The sequence below is a fragment of the Stylophora pistillata genome, chromosome 12 (assembly GCF_964205215.1).
Source record: "Stylophora pistillata chromosome 12, jaStyPist1.2, whole genome shotgun sequence".
Lineage (NCBI taxonomy): Eukaryota > Metazoa > Cnidaria > Anthozoa > Scleractinia > Pocilloporidae > Stylophora > Stylophora pistillata.
Window position 1 is genome coordinate 25,415,465 of NC_142530.1, and position 13,098 is coordinate 25,428,562.

Consider the following 13,098-nt stretch of genomic DNA (forward strand, 5'->3'; position numbering starts at 1 on the left):
AATGAGTCTTGATATTTTGTCATCTATATAATCCAGTAAAAGTAAGGAGAATCATACCTTCTTTTCCGAGAGCAGCGCACACCAGAGTCACCATGAAACAAATTATTTCTAAATTCATAATAACGCAAAAGCCGTGCAATGGCTTTGTTTTTCGCTATCAAAAGACTTCTCAAATTTCCTTTCTGCTCTATTACGTCCTGCAATAGTTATCCTAATCATGCCACCTGTAAGACTTAAAGCTTCAGATCTTGATAGAGGTTGGACTTCGTTGTCATTTGATGATAGTATTAAAAGCATTTGCTCAAAAGATGAGTGCAACACCTCTGTTAGTCGCCTGGCGTCCTAGCGAAGGATTTTCAGAGGAGAAATAAATATCTTTTGGCTGTAAGAAAAAAAAACGGTACTTAAAATAACAAAATTTCCGAGGCAATGACAATTCCCATATTGATGCCATACTAAAACTGAGGGTCATAAGTTTATCAACAATTTGGCTACCTTCTTTAGATGAAGAGTTTCCTTATCTATGAGGCCCTCGTCTTTCATGGAGAGTTTTCCTTTAAATTCACCAGTTTATGTGGACGTTTCACTTATATGATTTTCATATATTCACTGTTATAAAGAAGTTTAACTCCACTGTTGTCAGTAAATTTTATTCGAACGACCTTCCTCTCTACATTCGTTATCTTTCTTCTATAAAGTTTTTTCAAAAAGGCATTTTATGAATATGATTTGATCAACATTAACAACATTACTTGATTGCAGTAATCATGAGTGACATGTGTTTTTTCTCTGTATGTAAGTATTATTTTAAAAAACCAGTGAATGAGCAAAAGAGTACTAGTTAGTCTTTATTCTTTATTTTATTTTTCTTTAATCATACCCTACCTTTCTCCATTCCTACTTTGTTTTGTGTTGTATTTTTTATTTAAGTGCACTTCTATAGTATCTGTGTTTCCTAGAAATCTGTGTTAATATGAATGGCCAAAAATGATAAAAACGTAAACTAAACAAAAACGTAGAAATCGAGGGCGAATAATATAAGTATTTCAGTTTATTCATATTTAATCGATTAACTATGGTTTATTACATTTTAAACGGCGAACGTTGTATTTCTAGCATTCTGATTGGTTCACTCTGCTCAAGTTATCAGCTCATAAACCGAATCACCTTATATGGAAAATGATTCACTCAAGTATGGCTGGATTTACTTCTGGCTGGAAACAAAAACTTCTCCCGTGCTTTGTAGATAATTGTATGTAATTGATACAACAGTTATTTAATTTGCACTTTTTGGATACGAGATTGGTTATTGCCAACTCATGATATCCGACGCGGGCTCGTGGAAAAATTGTTACATAACTTCACTTGTCGTTCAAAACTTAACAACAAAACTTGATCTTTGTGTTATTGAAAAGTGAAAAAAAGAAAACTAATAAAGCCTCGTCAATTGCAGATAGACACTCCACTGATTTTGAATAGATAGCAAATGGCCCAGCTAACTAGATTCTACCGTTCGTTATAGTACGCCGGATTGGTGGATTTACACTCATAAACTGATTTGATATAAGTTCAGAACTAAGCTAGGAGTTTCCAGAAGTCTGATTGGTCGAGCGGTTCTTCATATGACACTATATAAACCGCTCCACGCGGTTTATATAAAATGTTAAAATAAAATGTTAATAAATGTTACTAAAATGTTATGATTTTAGAAATTTCTCTGTTGTTCAGCTCTGAAATTATACTAAAACAATTATTCGCCTCAGGTTCGGTGAATATTGTCGAATAATCCCCTCGACTTCGTCTCGGAAATTATTCGACGATATTCACCAAACCTAAAGCGAATAATTGTTAAATATAAAGTGCTAAACAAAATGTTAGAAGATGATATCTTGAATAACCACCATTAGCCTTGTTGGCTTCTTGTTCAAGATGGCTCAAAATGCTTTATTGTTGTTAGATCATAGCAGGAGAATATAGTCTCTTGGTCAAAGTTATTCCCTAATTTCACTGAAATTATATTTAAAGAACTTTAAAACAAGTTGCGGGATTAACCCCATTTTTGTCGGGGAATTAGAGTCATATTTAAAGGCACTTTTGTAAAAGTACATTTAAAAATAAATCTGTGAGTGATGGTCGGAGCCACATAAGTTTTGTGATGAAGATCTGTGTACAGATTTTGGGTGTCCGTTATTATCATGAAAGTTACTTTCTAGGAACATACTTACCCGGTCTTTTAAGACTTCTGAATGACTCCTTTGCAGAAGGCGAAATATCTTTGAAAAACAAATTTCCAGACAATTTCAGTCTGCATTAAATTTCTCCACCAGTTATGAGAAGGTTGTGTTAAGACCGCGTTTAGTTCGCTTATACTGGCATGATTTAAACAGGGCCGCCGCGGCAGACCAAACGAGCGAGCTTTCAACTTTTGTAAATTTTAAAGTAAATGCAGAACGCAACTGTAAATGCCAGTTGCGAAAATGGTGTACTAAAAGGACTTTTTGGGCTTTATATGAATACATTCGTTGTTTCACTTTTGTCAGCCGATTCACGTTATTTTCTGACGAACAGCCCTTCTGACTTTCGTATTGGACTCATATACACTGCGAGAGAAACAAGGGATTCCTCTTTCTGACAACATTTAAAAACAGTATGTTCTATGGATGCTTATGGAAATACGCCACTAACTGAAATAAAGTTCGTGTTCGTGGGCATAAAGACGTAATGGCCTCACTCGGAGACATTTTAGCACAGACAGTTAGGCGAGAGTTTAAGCGACTCTGACAAGGTCCCACAACATATTTATACCCAAGAACATAACTCTTTTATTACTATTATTATTATCACTTTGGAAGGCATTGAGAAAACTGAAAAATGGCAACAAAATAGCCTGAAAGTCACGTTAGCGTGGGAGCGAGAGCGAAGTCTCTGTTTATGCCCGTCAAATACACCACGATGCCTGACAAAGATGATAATCATCTTTATTCCTTGGTAGCATTTTAGATACAACGAAAGGAAATAAATCATTCCTTAGAAAAGCCAAATCTGACCAAATCAGTGAACTTTTTCACTTTTTCCATATACAACTAAAATAAATATATGAAGACATTACAAAACAGAAGATAGCTTGATTCACTACAAAGTCATAACTCTGAAACAGCTCGTAGACATCGACTACTTATATCATTTTTTAGTTCTTGATTATATTTGCTTCTCATCCAGGTTTCCATGTGTCAGAAGATTGTTAAGAGATAAGAAAATCTGCTGGGTCAGGTTGGTAACGCACAAAGCTATTTAGTACAAAGATCGCAACCCACACTTTACCAAATGACTTTAGCTGATTGCTCGGATCGGACAATAAAATTGCCATAATCTAACAAGTTGGATAAGGTTAGTTTAGGTAAGGTTGGTAATCGAGTTTTCTTGCCTCTTCCTGAAGGACTCGCCATGTAGTTATTACTTTTCAACTCATTTAAACAGGTAAAGGATTTTGTCACATGGCTGTGGCTTGTGGCCGATGCTAATCGCTGCCTGCTGTAAAGCGTCAAAGCGTTTATTCCATTGTTCTAGTGTAATTTAGGCGACCTTAACGCCAGGGTTCAAGTATCCAAGTGTCCCTAAATCGGTTTGGATTCGCAGGTGTAATTTATAAAAAACAGGTGACCTCTTCCAAAGTGATCTATTTCTAAGGTATAGCTTGCGTGGGGTGTTCTCGTATTTAAGCGAGCTTGTGAACTATGGAGTAATTTACTCCCCTTCGCTAAAGCTCAGTTTACATCGTCAACGAGATAACGAAAAATTCAACACTAAAGCACGAGATGAACCTGTTCTTCCAGATCAGTTTACGTAAAGGCAGGTTTTACGCCCTTTGTTCTTTAGATATAAGTTAGTTTGATTTCATATTTCATGTTGTCACGTTTTTCGCGATCAGTTGGTGTTCTTAGAATTCCGAATTTGCCAGTCTGTACCTGGTTTGTACTCCATTCACACCAAAGCTTAATAGCCATGCATGTTTTAAAGTCGGTTTTTTTTTAAGAAGTTTCGAACTTTTTTTCTTCATAAAAGCAGTATGACACGATGTTTTTCAACTTCAAATTTGGCACATTGAAAAATTTAAGTTGGTGACTATTTGAAACCTCTCTAATTCTGATTTTCATTCATTCCTGGGGAGAAGTATCTGTCATTTTTTAAAATCACGATAGGCTCGTTAATTTCATCGTTTCACCGTTTATATTGTAAGGCAGATTGTTTGAGACAGCGAGTTTGAGTTGAATGAAGGCTTGAAATAAAGTTTCAGCTCACTTGTCCAAAATAATCCAATGAGTCTTGATATTTTGTCATCTATATAATCCAGTAAAAGTAAGGAGAATCGTACCTTGTTTTCCGAGAGCAGCGCACGCCAAAGTCACCATGAAAGAAATTATTTCTAAATTCATAATAACGCAAAAGCCGTGCAATGGCTTGTTTTTCGCTATCAAAAGACTTCTTAAATTTCTTTTCTGCTCGATTACGTTCTGCAATAGTTATCCTAATCATGCCACCTGTAAGACTTAAGGCTTCAGATCTTTATAGAGGTTGGACTTCGTTGTCATTTGATGATAGTATTAAAAGCATTTGCTCAAAAGATGAGTGCAACACCTCTGTCAGTAAGCTGTTTTCGCCTGGCGTCCTAACGAAGGATTTTCAGAGGAGAAATAAATATCTTTTGGCTGTAAGAAAAAAAACGGTACTTAAAATAACCAAATTTCCGAGGCGATGGCAATTCTCAAATTGATGCCATACTAAAACTGAGGGTCATAAGTTTAACAACAATTTGGATACCCTCTTTAAATGAAGAGTTTCCTTATCTATGAGGCCCTCATCCTTCATGGAAAGTTTTCCTTTAAATTCACCAGTTTATGTGGACGTTTCACTTATATGATTGTCATATATTCACTGTTATAAAGAAGTTTAACTCCACTGTTGTCGGTAAATTTTATTCGAACGACCTTCCTCTCTACATTCGTTATCTTTCTTCTAACATTACTTGATTGCAGTAATCATGAGTGACATGTGTTTTTTTCTCTGTATGTGAATATTATTTTAAAAAACCAGTTAATGAGCAAAAGGGTACTAGTTAGTCTTTATTTTATTTTTCTTTAATCATACCCTACCTTTCTCCATTCTACTTTGTTTTGTGTTGTATTTTTTATTTAAATGCACTTCTATAGTATCTGTGTTTCCTAGAAATCTATGTTAATATGAATGGCCAAAAATGATAAAAAGTAAAATAAACAAAAACGTAGAAATCGAGGGCGAATAATATGAGTATTTCAGTTTATTCATAGTTAATCGATTTACTATGGTTTATTACATTTTAAATTCGAAACGTTGTATTTCTAGCATTCTGATTGGTTCACTCTGCTCAAGTTATCAGCTCATAAACTGAATCACCTTATATGGAAAATGATTCACTCAAGTATGGCTGGATTTACTTCTGGCTGGAAACAAAAACTTCTCCCGTGCATTGTAGATAATTGAATGTAATTGATACAACAGTTATTCAATTTGCACTTTTTGGATACTAGATTGGTTATTGCCAACTCATGATATCCGACGCGGGCTCGTGGAAAAATTGTTACATAACTTCACTTGTCGTTCAAAACTTAACAACAAAACTTGATCTTTGTGTTATTGAAAAGTGAAAAAAAGAAAACTAATAAAATCTCATCAATTGCGGATAGACACTCCACTGATTTTGAATAGATAGCAAGTGGCGCAGCTAACTAGATTCTACCGTTCGTTATAGAACGCCGGATTGGTGGATTTACACTCATAAACTGATTTAGTACAAATTCAGAGCTGAGCAAAGAGTTTCCAGAAATCTGATTGGTCGAGCGGCTCTTTATATGACACTATATAAACCGCGCGCAGCGGTTTATATAAAATGTTAAAATAAAATGTTAATTAATGTTACTAAAATGTTATGATTTTAGAAATTACTCTGTTGTTCAGCTCTGAAATTATACTAAAACAATTATTCGTCTCAGGTTTGGTGAATATTGTACTGTCGAATAATCCCCTCGACTTCGTCTCGGGGATTATTCAACGATATTCACCCTGCCTTCGGCGAATAATTGTTAAATATAAAGTGCTAAAAAAAATGTTAGAAGATAATATCTTAAATAACCAATATTAGCCTTGTTGGCTTCTTGTTCAAGATGGCTCAAAATGCTTTGTTGTTGTTGGATCATAGCAGGAGAATATAGTCTCTTGGTCAAAGTTATTCCCTAATTTCACTGAAATTATATTTAAAGAACTTTAAAACAAGTTGCGGGATAACCCCATTTTTGTCGGGGAATTAGAGTCAAATTTAAAAGCACTTTTGTAAAAGTACATTTAAAAATAGTCTGTGAGTGATCTTCGGAGCCACATAAATTTTGTGATGAAGATCTGTGTACAGATTTTGGGTGCCGGTTATTATCATCTAGGTTACTTTCTAGGAACATACTTGCCCGGTCTTTTAAGACTTAGGAATGACTCCTTTGCAGAAGACGAAATATCTTTGAAAACCAAATTTCCAGACAAATTCAGTCTGTATTAAATTTCTCCAGCAGTTATGAGAAGGTTGTGTTACGACCGCGTTTTGTTTCCTTATACCGGCATGATTTAAAAACGGCCGCCGCGGCAGACCAAACGAGCGAGCTTTCAACTTTTGTAAATTTTAAAGTAAATGCAGAACGCAACTGTAAATGCCAGTTGCGAAAATGGTGTACTAAAAGGACTTTTTGGGCTTTATATGAATACATTCGTTGTTTCACTTTTGTCAGCCGATTCACGTTATTTTCAGACGAACAGCCCTTCTGACTTTCGTATTGGACTCATATACACCGCGAGAGAAACAAGGGATTCCTCTTTCTGACAACATTTAAAAAGTATGTTCTATGGATGCTTATAGAAATACGCCACTAGCTGAAATAAAGTTCGTGTTCGTGGGCATAAAGACGTAATGGCCTGACTCGGAGACATTTTAGCACAAACAGTTAGGCGAGAGTTTAAGCGACTCTGACAAGGTCCCACAACATATTTATACCCAAGAACATAACTCTTTTATTACTATTATTATTATCACTTTGGAAGGCATCGAGAAAACTGAAAAATGGCGACAAAATATCCTGAAAGTCACGTTAGCGTGGGAGCGAGAGCGAAGTCTCTGTTTAAGCCCGTCAAATACACCACGATGCCCGACAAAGATGATAATCATCTTTATTCCTTGGTAGCATTTTAGATACAACGAAAGGAAATAAATTATTCCTTAGAAAAGCCAAATCTGACCAAATCAGTGAACTTTTTCACTTTTTTCATATACAACTAAAATAAATATATGAAGACATTGCAAAACAGAAGATAGCTTGATTCACTACAAAGTCATAACTCTGAAACAGCTCGTAGACATCGACTACTTATATCATTTTTTAGTTCTTGATTATATTTGCTTCTCATCCAGGTTTCCATGTGTCAGAAGATTGTTAAGAGATAAGAAAATCTGTTGGGTAAGGTTGGCAACGCACAAAGCTATTTAGTACAAAGATCGCAACCCACACTTTACCAAATGACTTTAGCTGATTGCTCGGATCGGACAATAAAATTGCCATAATGTAACAAGTTGGATAAGGTTAGTTAGGGTTAGGTTGGTATCGAGTTTTCTTGCCTCTTCCTGAAGGACTCGCCATGTAGTTATTACTTTTCAACTCAATTGAACAGGTAAAGGATTTTGTCACATGGCTGTGGCTTGTGGCCGAAGTTAATCGCTGCCTACCGTAAAGCGTGAAAGCGTTTATTCCATTGTTCTCATGTAATTTAGGCGTCCTTAACGCCAGGATTCAAGTATTCAAGTGTCCCTAAATCGGTTTGGATTCGCAGGTGTCATTTATAAAAAACAGGTGACCTCTTCCAAAGTGATCTATTTCTAAGGTATAGCTTGCGTGGGGTGTTGTCGTATGGAAGCGAGCTTGTGAACCATAGAGTGATTTACGCCCTTTCGCTAAAGCTCAGTTTACATCGTCAACGAGATAACGAAAAATTCAACACTAAAACACGAGATAAACCTGTTCTTCCAGATCAGCTTACGTACAGGCACGTTTTACGCCCTTTGTTCTTTACATATAAGTTAGTTTGATTTCATATTTCATGTTGTCACGTAGTTCACGATCAGTTGGTGTTCTCACAATTCTGAATTTGCCAGTCTGTACCTGGTTTGTACTCCATTCACACCAAAGCTTAATAGCCATGCATGTTTTAAAGTTGGTTTTTTTTTAACAAGTTTCGAACTTTTTTTCTTCATAAAAGCTGTATGACACGATGTTTTTCAACTTCAAATTTGGCACATTGAAAAATTTAAGTTGGCGACTATTTGAAACCTCTCTAATTCTGATTTTCATTCATTCCTGGGGAGAAGTATCTGTCATTTTTTAAAATCACGATAGGCTCGTTAATTTCATCCTATCACCGTTTATATTGTAAGGCAGATTGTTTGAGACAGCGAGTTTGAGTTGAATGAAGGCTTGAAATAAAGTTTCAGCTCACTTGTCCAAAATAATCTATCTGGCCCTCTATCGCAGAAGGATTCCCAACCGCACGTTTTCGAGTTACAATATATACAATGAAAAACTGTGAAATACTTGTTGTATATTTTTCTTTTTCCTATTTCCCCATGTGGCCATGTAACCTGCATCGTGTTTTATATGATCTGTATGGAATAGTCACTATTTATCACCTAGCGGGGAACTTTGGGGGATAGGATCACATGGTTTTCAGGGGAACGGAAGGGGGATCAGCTGTCGCAAACAAAGTATGAGGGGGACTATGGCACATTGACTACCAATTAACGGCTAATGATCAGTAATGGGGGATAAAAAGATTATGTAGAACAGCTAGATTGTACCGTGACGTGGCGACACAGCTAAAATCCTCCCACCCTCCCCTCCCCCCTGGCGATATGTTTAATGAGCGGTCCTTAATATGCAGGTTCATTACTTTCTAGTTAAGCGAAACATTTTTCCTTACCTATTAGTCAATACTTAACGCATTTCTTTTTTTTTTCCTTTCCTTTTTTTCATATAGACTCTGTATGGAGGTTTTGGTAAGAAGCCGAATAAATTTGAAATTGAGGCATACGAGCATTATGCCTATGGCAATAGTAACGACTTGAGAATATCCCGGATTCTCAAAGTCAACGTTTCAAGGTACAAGTCAATGCTGTTTATTTATTTATTTATTTTTTGTCATTTATTTGACTGTTTTCAAACAGGGACTTCATGATTTGATGAAAGAAATATATATATATTTTTTTTTTAAGATGAACTTCTCAATTTTCTCAGTCACAAGATCCCACTAGTAATTCTCCTCACTGTCTTGCTGCCATACAACTCTCATGATGTTAGTTCTGAGAATTTGGTATTGGATCTACGTATAATCCACTAATTGATATTTGTCTGTATTCTCATTCATCGTCTACTTGATGCTGTATTGATATTTGGTATTGGATCTACGTATAATCCAATAATTGATATTTGTCTGTATTCTCATTCATCGTCTGCTTGATGCTGTATTGATATTTGGTCTTGGATCTACGTATAATCCAATAATTGATGTTTGTCTGTATTCTCATTTATCGTCTGCTTGATTTTGTATTGATATTTGGTATTGGATCTACGTATAACCCCCTAATTGATATTTGTCTGTATTCTCATTCATCGTCTGCATGCTTGATGCTGTATTGCTGTATTGATATTTGGTATTGGATCTACGTATAATCCAATAATTGATATTTGTCTGTATTCTCATTCATCGTCTACTTGATGTTGTATTGATATTTGGTATTGGATCTACGTATAATCCACTAATTGATATTATAACATAACCAAAGTAAAGCGCGCGCTCTGATTGGTCAATTTAGCGTCCCCCACTTGCCCATGGGTGTAACGCTGCTGACGTGAGCAAATGCAAAGACTATTTTTCCGCGCGCGCTTGTTTTTTCTGGTCACGTAAGATTTGTTAAATAAAAGGGAACTCTTTAGCTACAATGTATCAATGTTATGTTATAAAACAAATGGTAAACACCACACCGTACACTATTGAGTTATGGATGCACTTGGGAGGTTTGCTAAGCACTCAAGAAGCTAGAGTCGCTCTAGGCTATCGTCTCGAGCGACTCTTATGCTTCTTTCGTGCTTAGCAACCTCCCGAGTGCATCCATAACTCAATAGTGTACGCTATGGTGTTTACCGGCATTTGTTAATTTGTCTGTATTCTCATTCATCGTCTGCTTGATGCTGTATTGATATTTGGTATTGGATCTACGTATAATCCACTAATTGATGTTTGTCTGTATTCTCATTCATCGTCTGCTTAATGCTGTATTGATATTTGGTATTGGATCTACGTATAATCCACTAATTGATGTTTGTCTGTATTCTCATCCATCGTCTACTTGATGCTACATTGATATTGTAAGGATAAATTCTGCCTTGGTCACCTGTGGGAGTTAATCAGTTAGAATGACAACATCAGTTACTTTACCCGCTCCCTTAAGACCCTTTGTGATCAAAGTAAACGAGATCACATCCTTGTCCCGACATATAAAGATCCTGAGGTGATTAAACTTCTACAATTGTTCTACAAAGTATTCCTATACTCCCAGTTACGTGTGACAAATTGCACAGATGTAACCTCCTAAAATAATTTTCATACAAAACGAATCTTGTCGCCAGAAATTTCGAATCGACATGTACTGTTAAAACGTGACGCTTAAAATTTTGGGCTGAGTATTTATTCCCTCGTTACAGATAATTGCGGGGGAGATCTGTTATTATACTCGGGGATCAAAAAATTTTCGCAATCACTGGCTGCTCAGTATCTACGAAGTTATGATGATCACACCTTTACTCTGATTTTTTCGAAGCATTTGCGAATTTTGTAAAGAGACCAATCTTCTCAGTAGGCTAGCGAGCTTGACACGGGCTATGCGCAAGCTCTTTCGAAAAAGAAAGGGCATTTACAAGCTAAAACTGTATCGATGATTAATTCCAATATATCCTCTAAATACATCACGAAAAAGATTTAATTCATATCGCTGAGTGCCCGAATGCAAAGCGTCTGTACGTTATGTCGTAATGTGACAACAGCTGCCCACTTTGATTCCACTTTTCTGGCGATTGATCATGAGTGGCAACAAGCTGATCGAGTGGATCTGAACAATGTGAGAGAAAAGTACTTTTCCCAGATCCTTGACCTGGAATCCAAATGTACCCCATTTTATGCTCTTCTTCGTTTCAGGTGAAGAGATTTGTTAATCAATTTAACTATAAACAATTGCGATAAAATCGAAAAGTTTAAAAAATTAAAAACCATCTTGGTTTTAGAAAAATATGACGACGTTTCGACGTTCGCTTAACGTCATTATCAAGTCAATAATGAGGGAAATGAGAACGAATATAGATGTAAAAGAGTTACAAAGAGACACGGATAACAAAATTGAAAATATGTAAATAACAAAGAATTCACACTCAGAGTCATATTCGCGCGCAGAGTCACATAAAGAATTTGGCGCGAATAGAGTCTTTCTCAGTATTTGACTTGGGGTTCAGTTCCCTAATAAATAACATCTCAAAAATTAGAAAATCAAACTTTGATCTATATTTCTTTAGAACGGAAAATTCCTTATCAACCAAGTCAGTCAATTTTGTTATCCGTGTCTCTTAGGAATTCTTTTACGTTTATATTATATTCGTTCTCATTTCACTTGTTATTGGCTTGTTAATGACGTTAAGCGAACGTCGAAACGTGGGTGGTTTTTAATTTTTTAAACTTTTTGATTTTATCGCAATTCTTCTTCGTTTGTCCCAAAAATAATTTTCTTTGTTTACTCTTTTTAGGAAAGGCGTGGTTGGTGCAACATATTTGCCTCTGAAAGTCAAGCTGGATCACAAAACCAAGCGCCTACACCCAGAACCTGTAAAGAACGCTAAATGGATCCATGTATGTGGAGATGAGGATGATAAATGCCAATGTCGCAACGAGATCATTCCAACCAGAAAAGCAATGAAAAAGCGCCTCAGTTGATTATTCATTGAGTTTTATTTCCTTCGCACGATTGGAAAGGTTGCATTTTCAACGTCGATTTCAAAGAACATAGAGAATTTTACTACTTTATCATTTAAAATGTTGTGTTGTACAAGGTTTTCCACCCCTCAGAAAAAGCCTTAACTGTTCGCGTGTAATATTACGATAATTTTCTGCTCGCCAATCAGCTGCTGACACATCACTCGCTTTTCGCGTCACTCATTCATTAACAAAGTCGACTCTTCTTGTTTGTAAAAGCCTATGGTGTTTGTATCAAGAAAACATGGTGGCTGTAGATGTGGAATTTCTCTTCTCGAGTTCAACTCGATCGATATCCCAAGAATGGGCGCATATCTACACGTCCATTTATTATTCGCTATTTATTGTACACCAATCAATCACACGAACCTTCGTGTGTCAAAATCTGACCGGATAAACATTTCATTTGAAGATAATATTTACACGAGAAGAATTTCTAAAGCGCAATAATATACATGACTCAATGTTCGCGAAGAGTGTGAAGACAGGGAAGAAAAAGAAAAGAATATAGGTCATGTATAGGATGTCATGCATCCGTCATAATTTATTTGACATTTACGACAATTTTTCCAAGTTTCTTTTACTCTTTAGTGTCCAAGACCCTCACCTTCCTCATTCAGAACCTACTCCATGGCAGCTTACCCCTCCCCCCTCAGTGTTTATTCATGCTTCACTAGAGCTTCATAAACAAAACAAACATGCATGTCCTTCTTTTGTAACAAGCAAACAACGCTCTCTCCTCTTGAATTACATTCCAACTCGGAGTTTTCCTTTTTGGACGTGAGGTAGAAAATTGGGGAATATGATTTGGGATATATCCTCGGATATCCCCAATTTTTGGCAGGGGGATATTCGGTCACGTGACGCGTTTAGATCAATCGCGTGCGAGCAAAATTTTTCGATGAATGATAAGAACTGAAATTTCCTCTGATTATTTTTTCCCATTATAAAGTTTAAGGA

The 13,098-nt window shown here is 36.2% G+C and overlaps 1 protein-coding gene and 1 long non-coding RNA gene across 3 annotated transcripts in view; one reads left to right on the forward strand and one right to left on the reverse strand.

Moving 5' to 3' along the window:
• The window catches only part of LOC148719399 (uncharacterized), a 19,635-nt gene extending 15,075 nt beyond the window's left edge, over positions 1–4,560 (reverse strand). The window contains exon 1 of one of the 2 annotated variants that reach the window (XM_088740459.1): positions 4,373–4,560. In XM_088740459.1, coding sequence (XP_088596585.1) covers positions 4,373–4,433 — 61 coding nt within the window. In that variant the 5' untranslated portion in view covers positions 4,434–4,560. Of the gene's footprint in view, positions 1–57; positions 223–4,372 lie in introns of those variants that run through there. The other variant, XM_088740460.1, reaches the window with a different exon arrangement.
• A 4,414-nt stretch (positions 4,561–8,974) lies between these two features.
• LOC148719400 (uncharacterized) lies at positions 8,975–12,681 on the forward strand. The gene is made up of 2 exons (XR_015994138.1): positions 8,975–9,221; positions 11,913–12,681. It is a non-coding gene; the product is annotated as an uncharacterized LOC148719400 (long non-coding RNA).
• Positions 12,682–13,098: the final 417 nt, after the last annotated feature.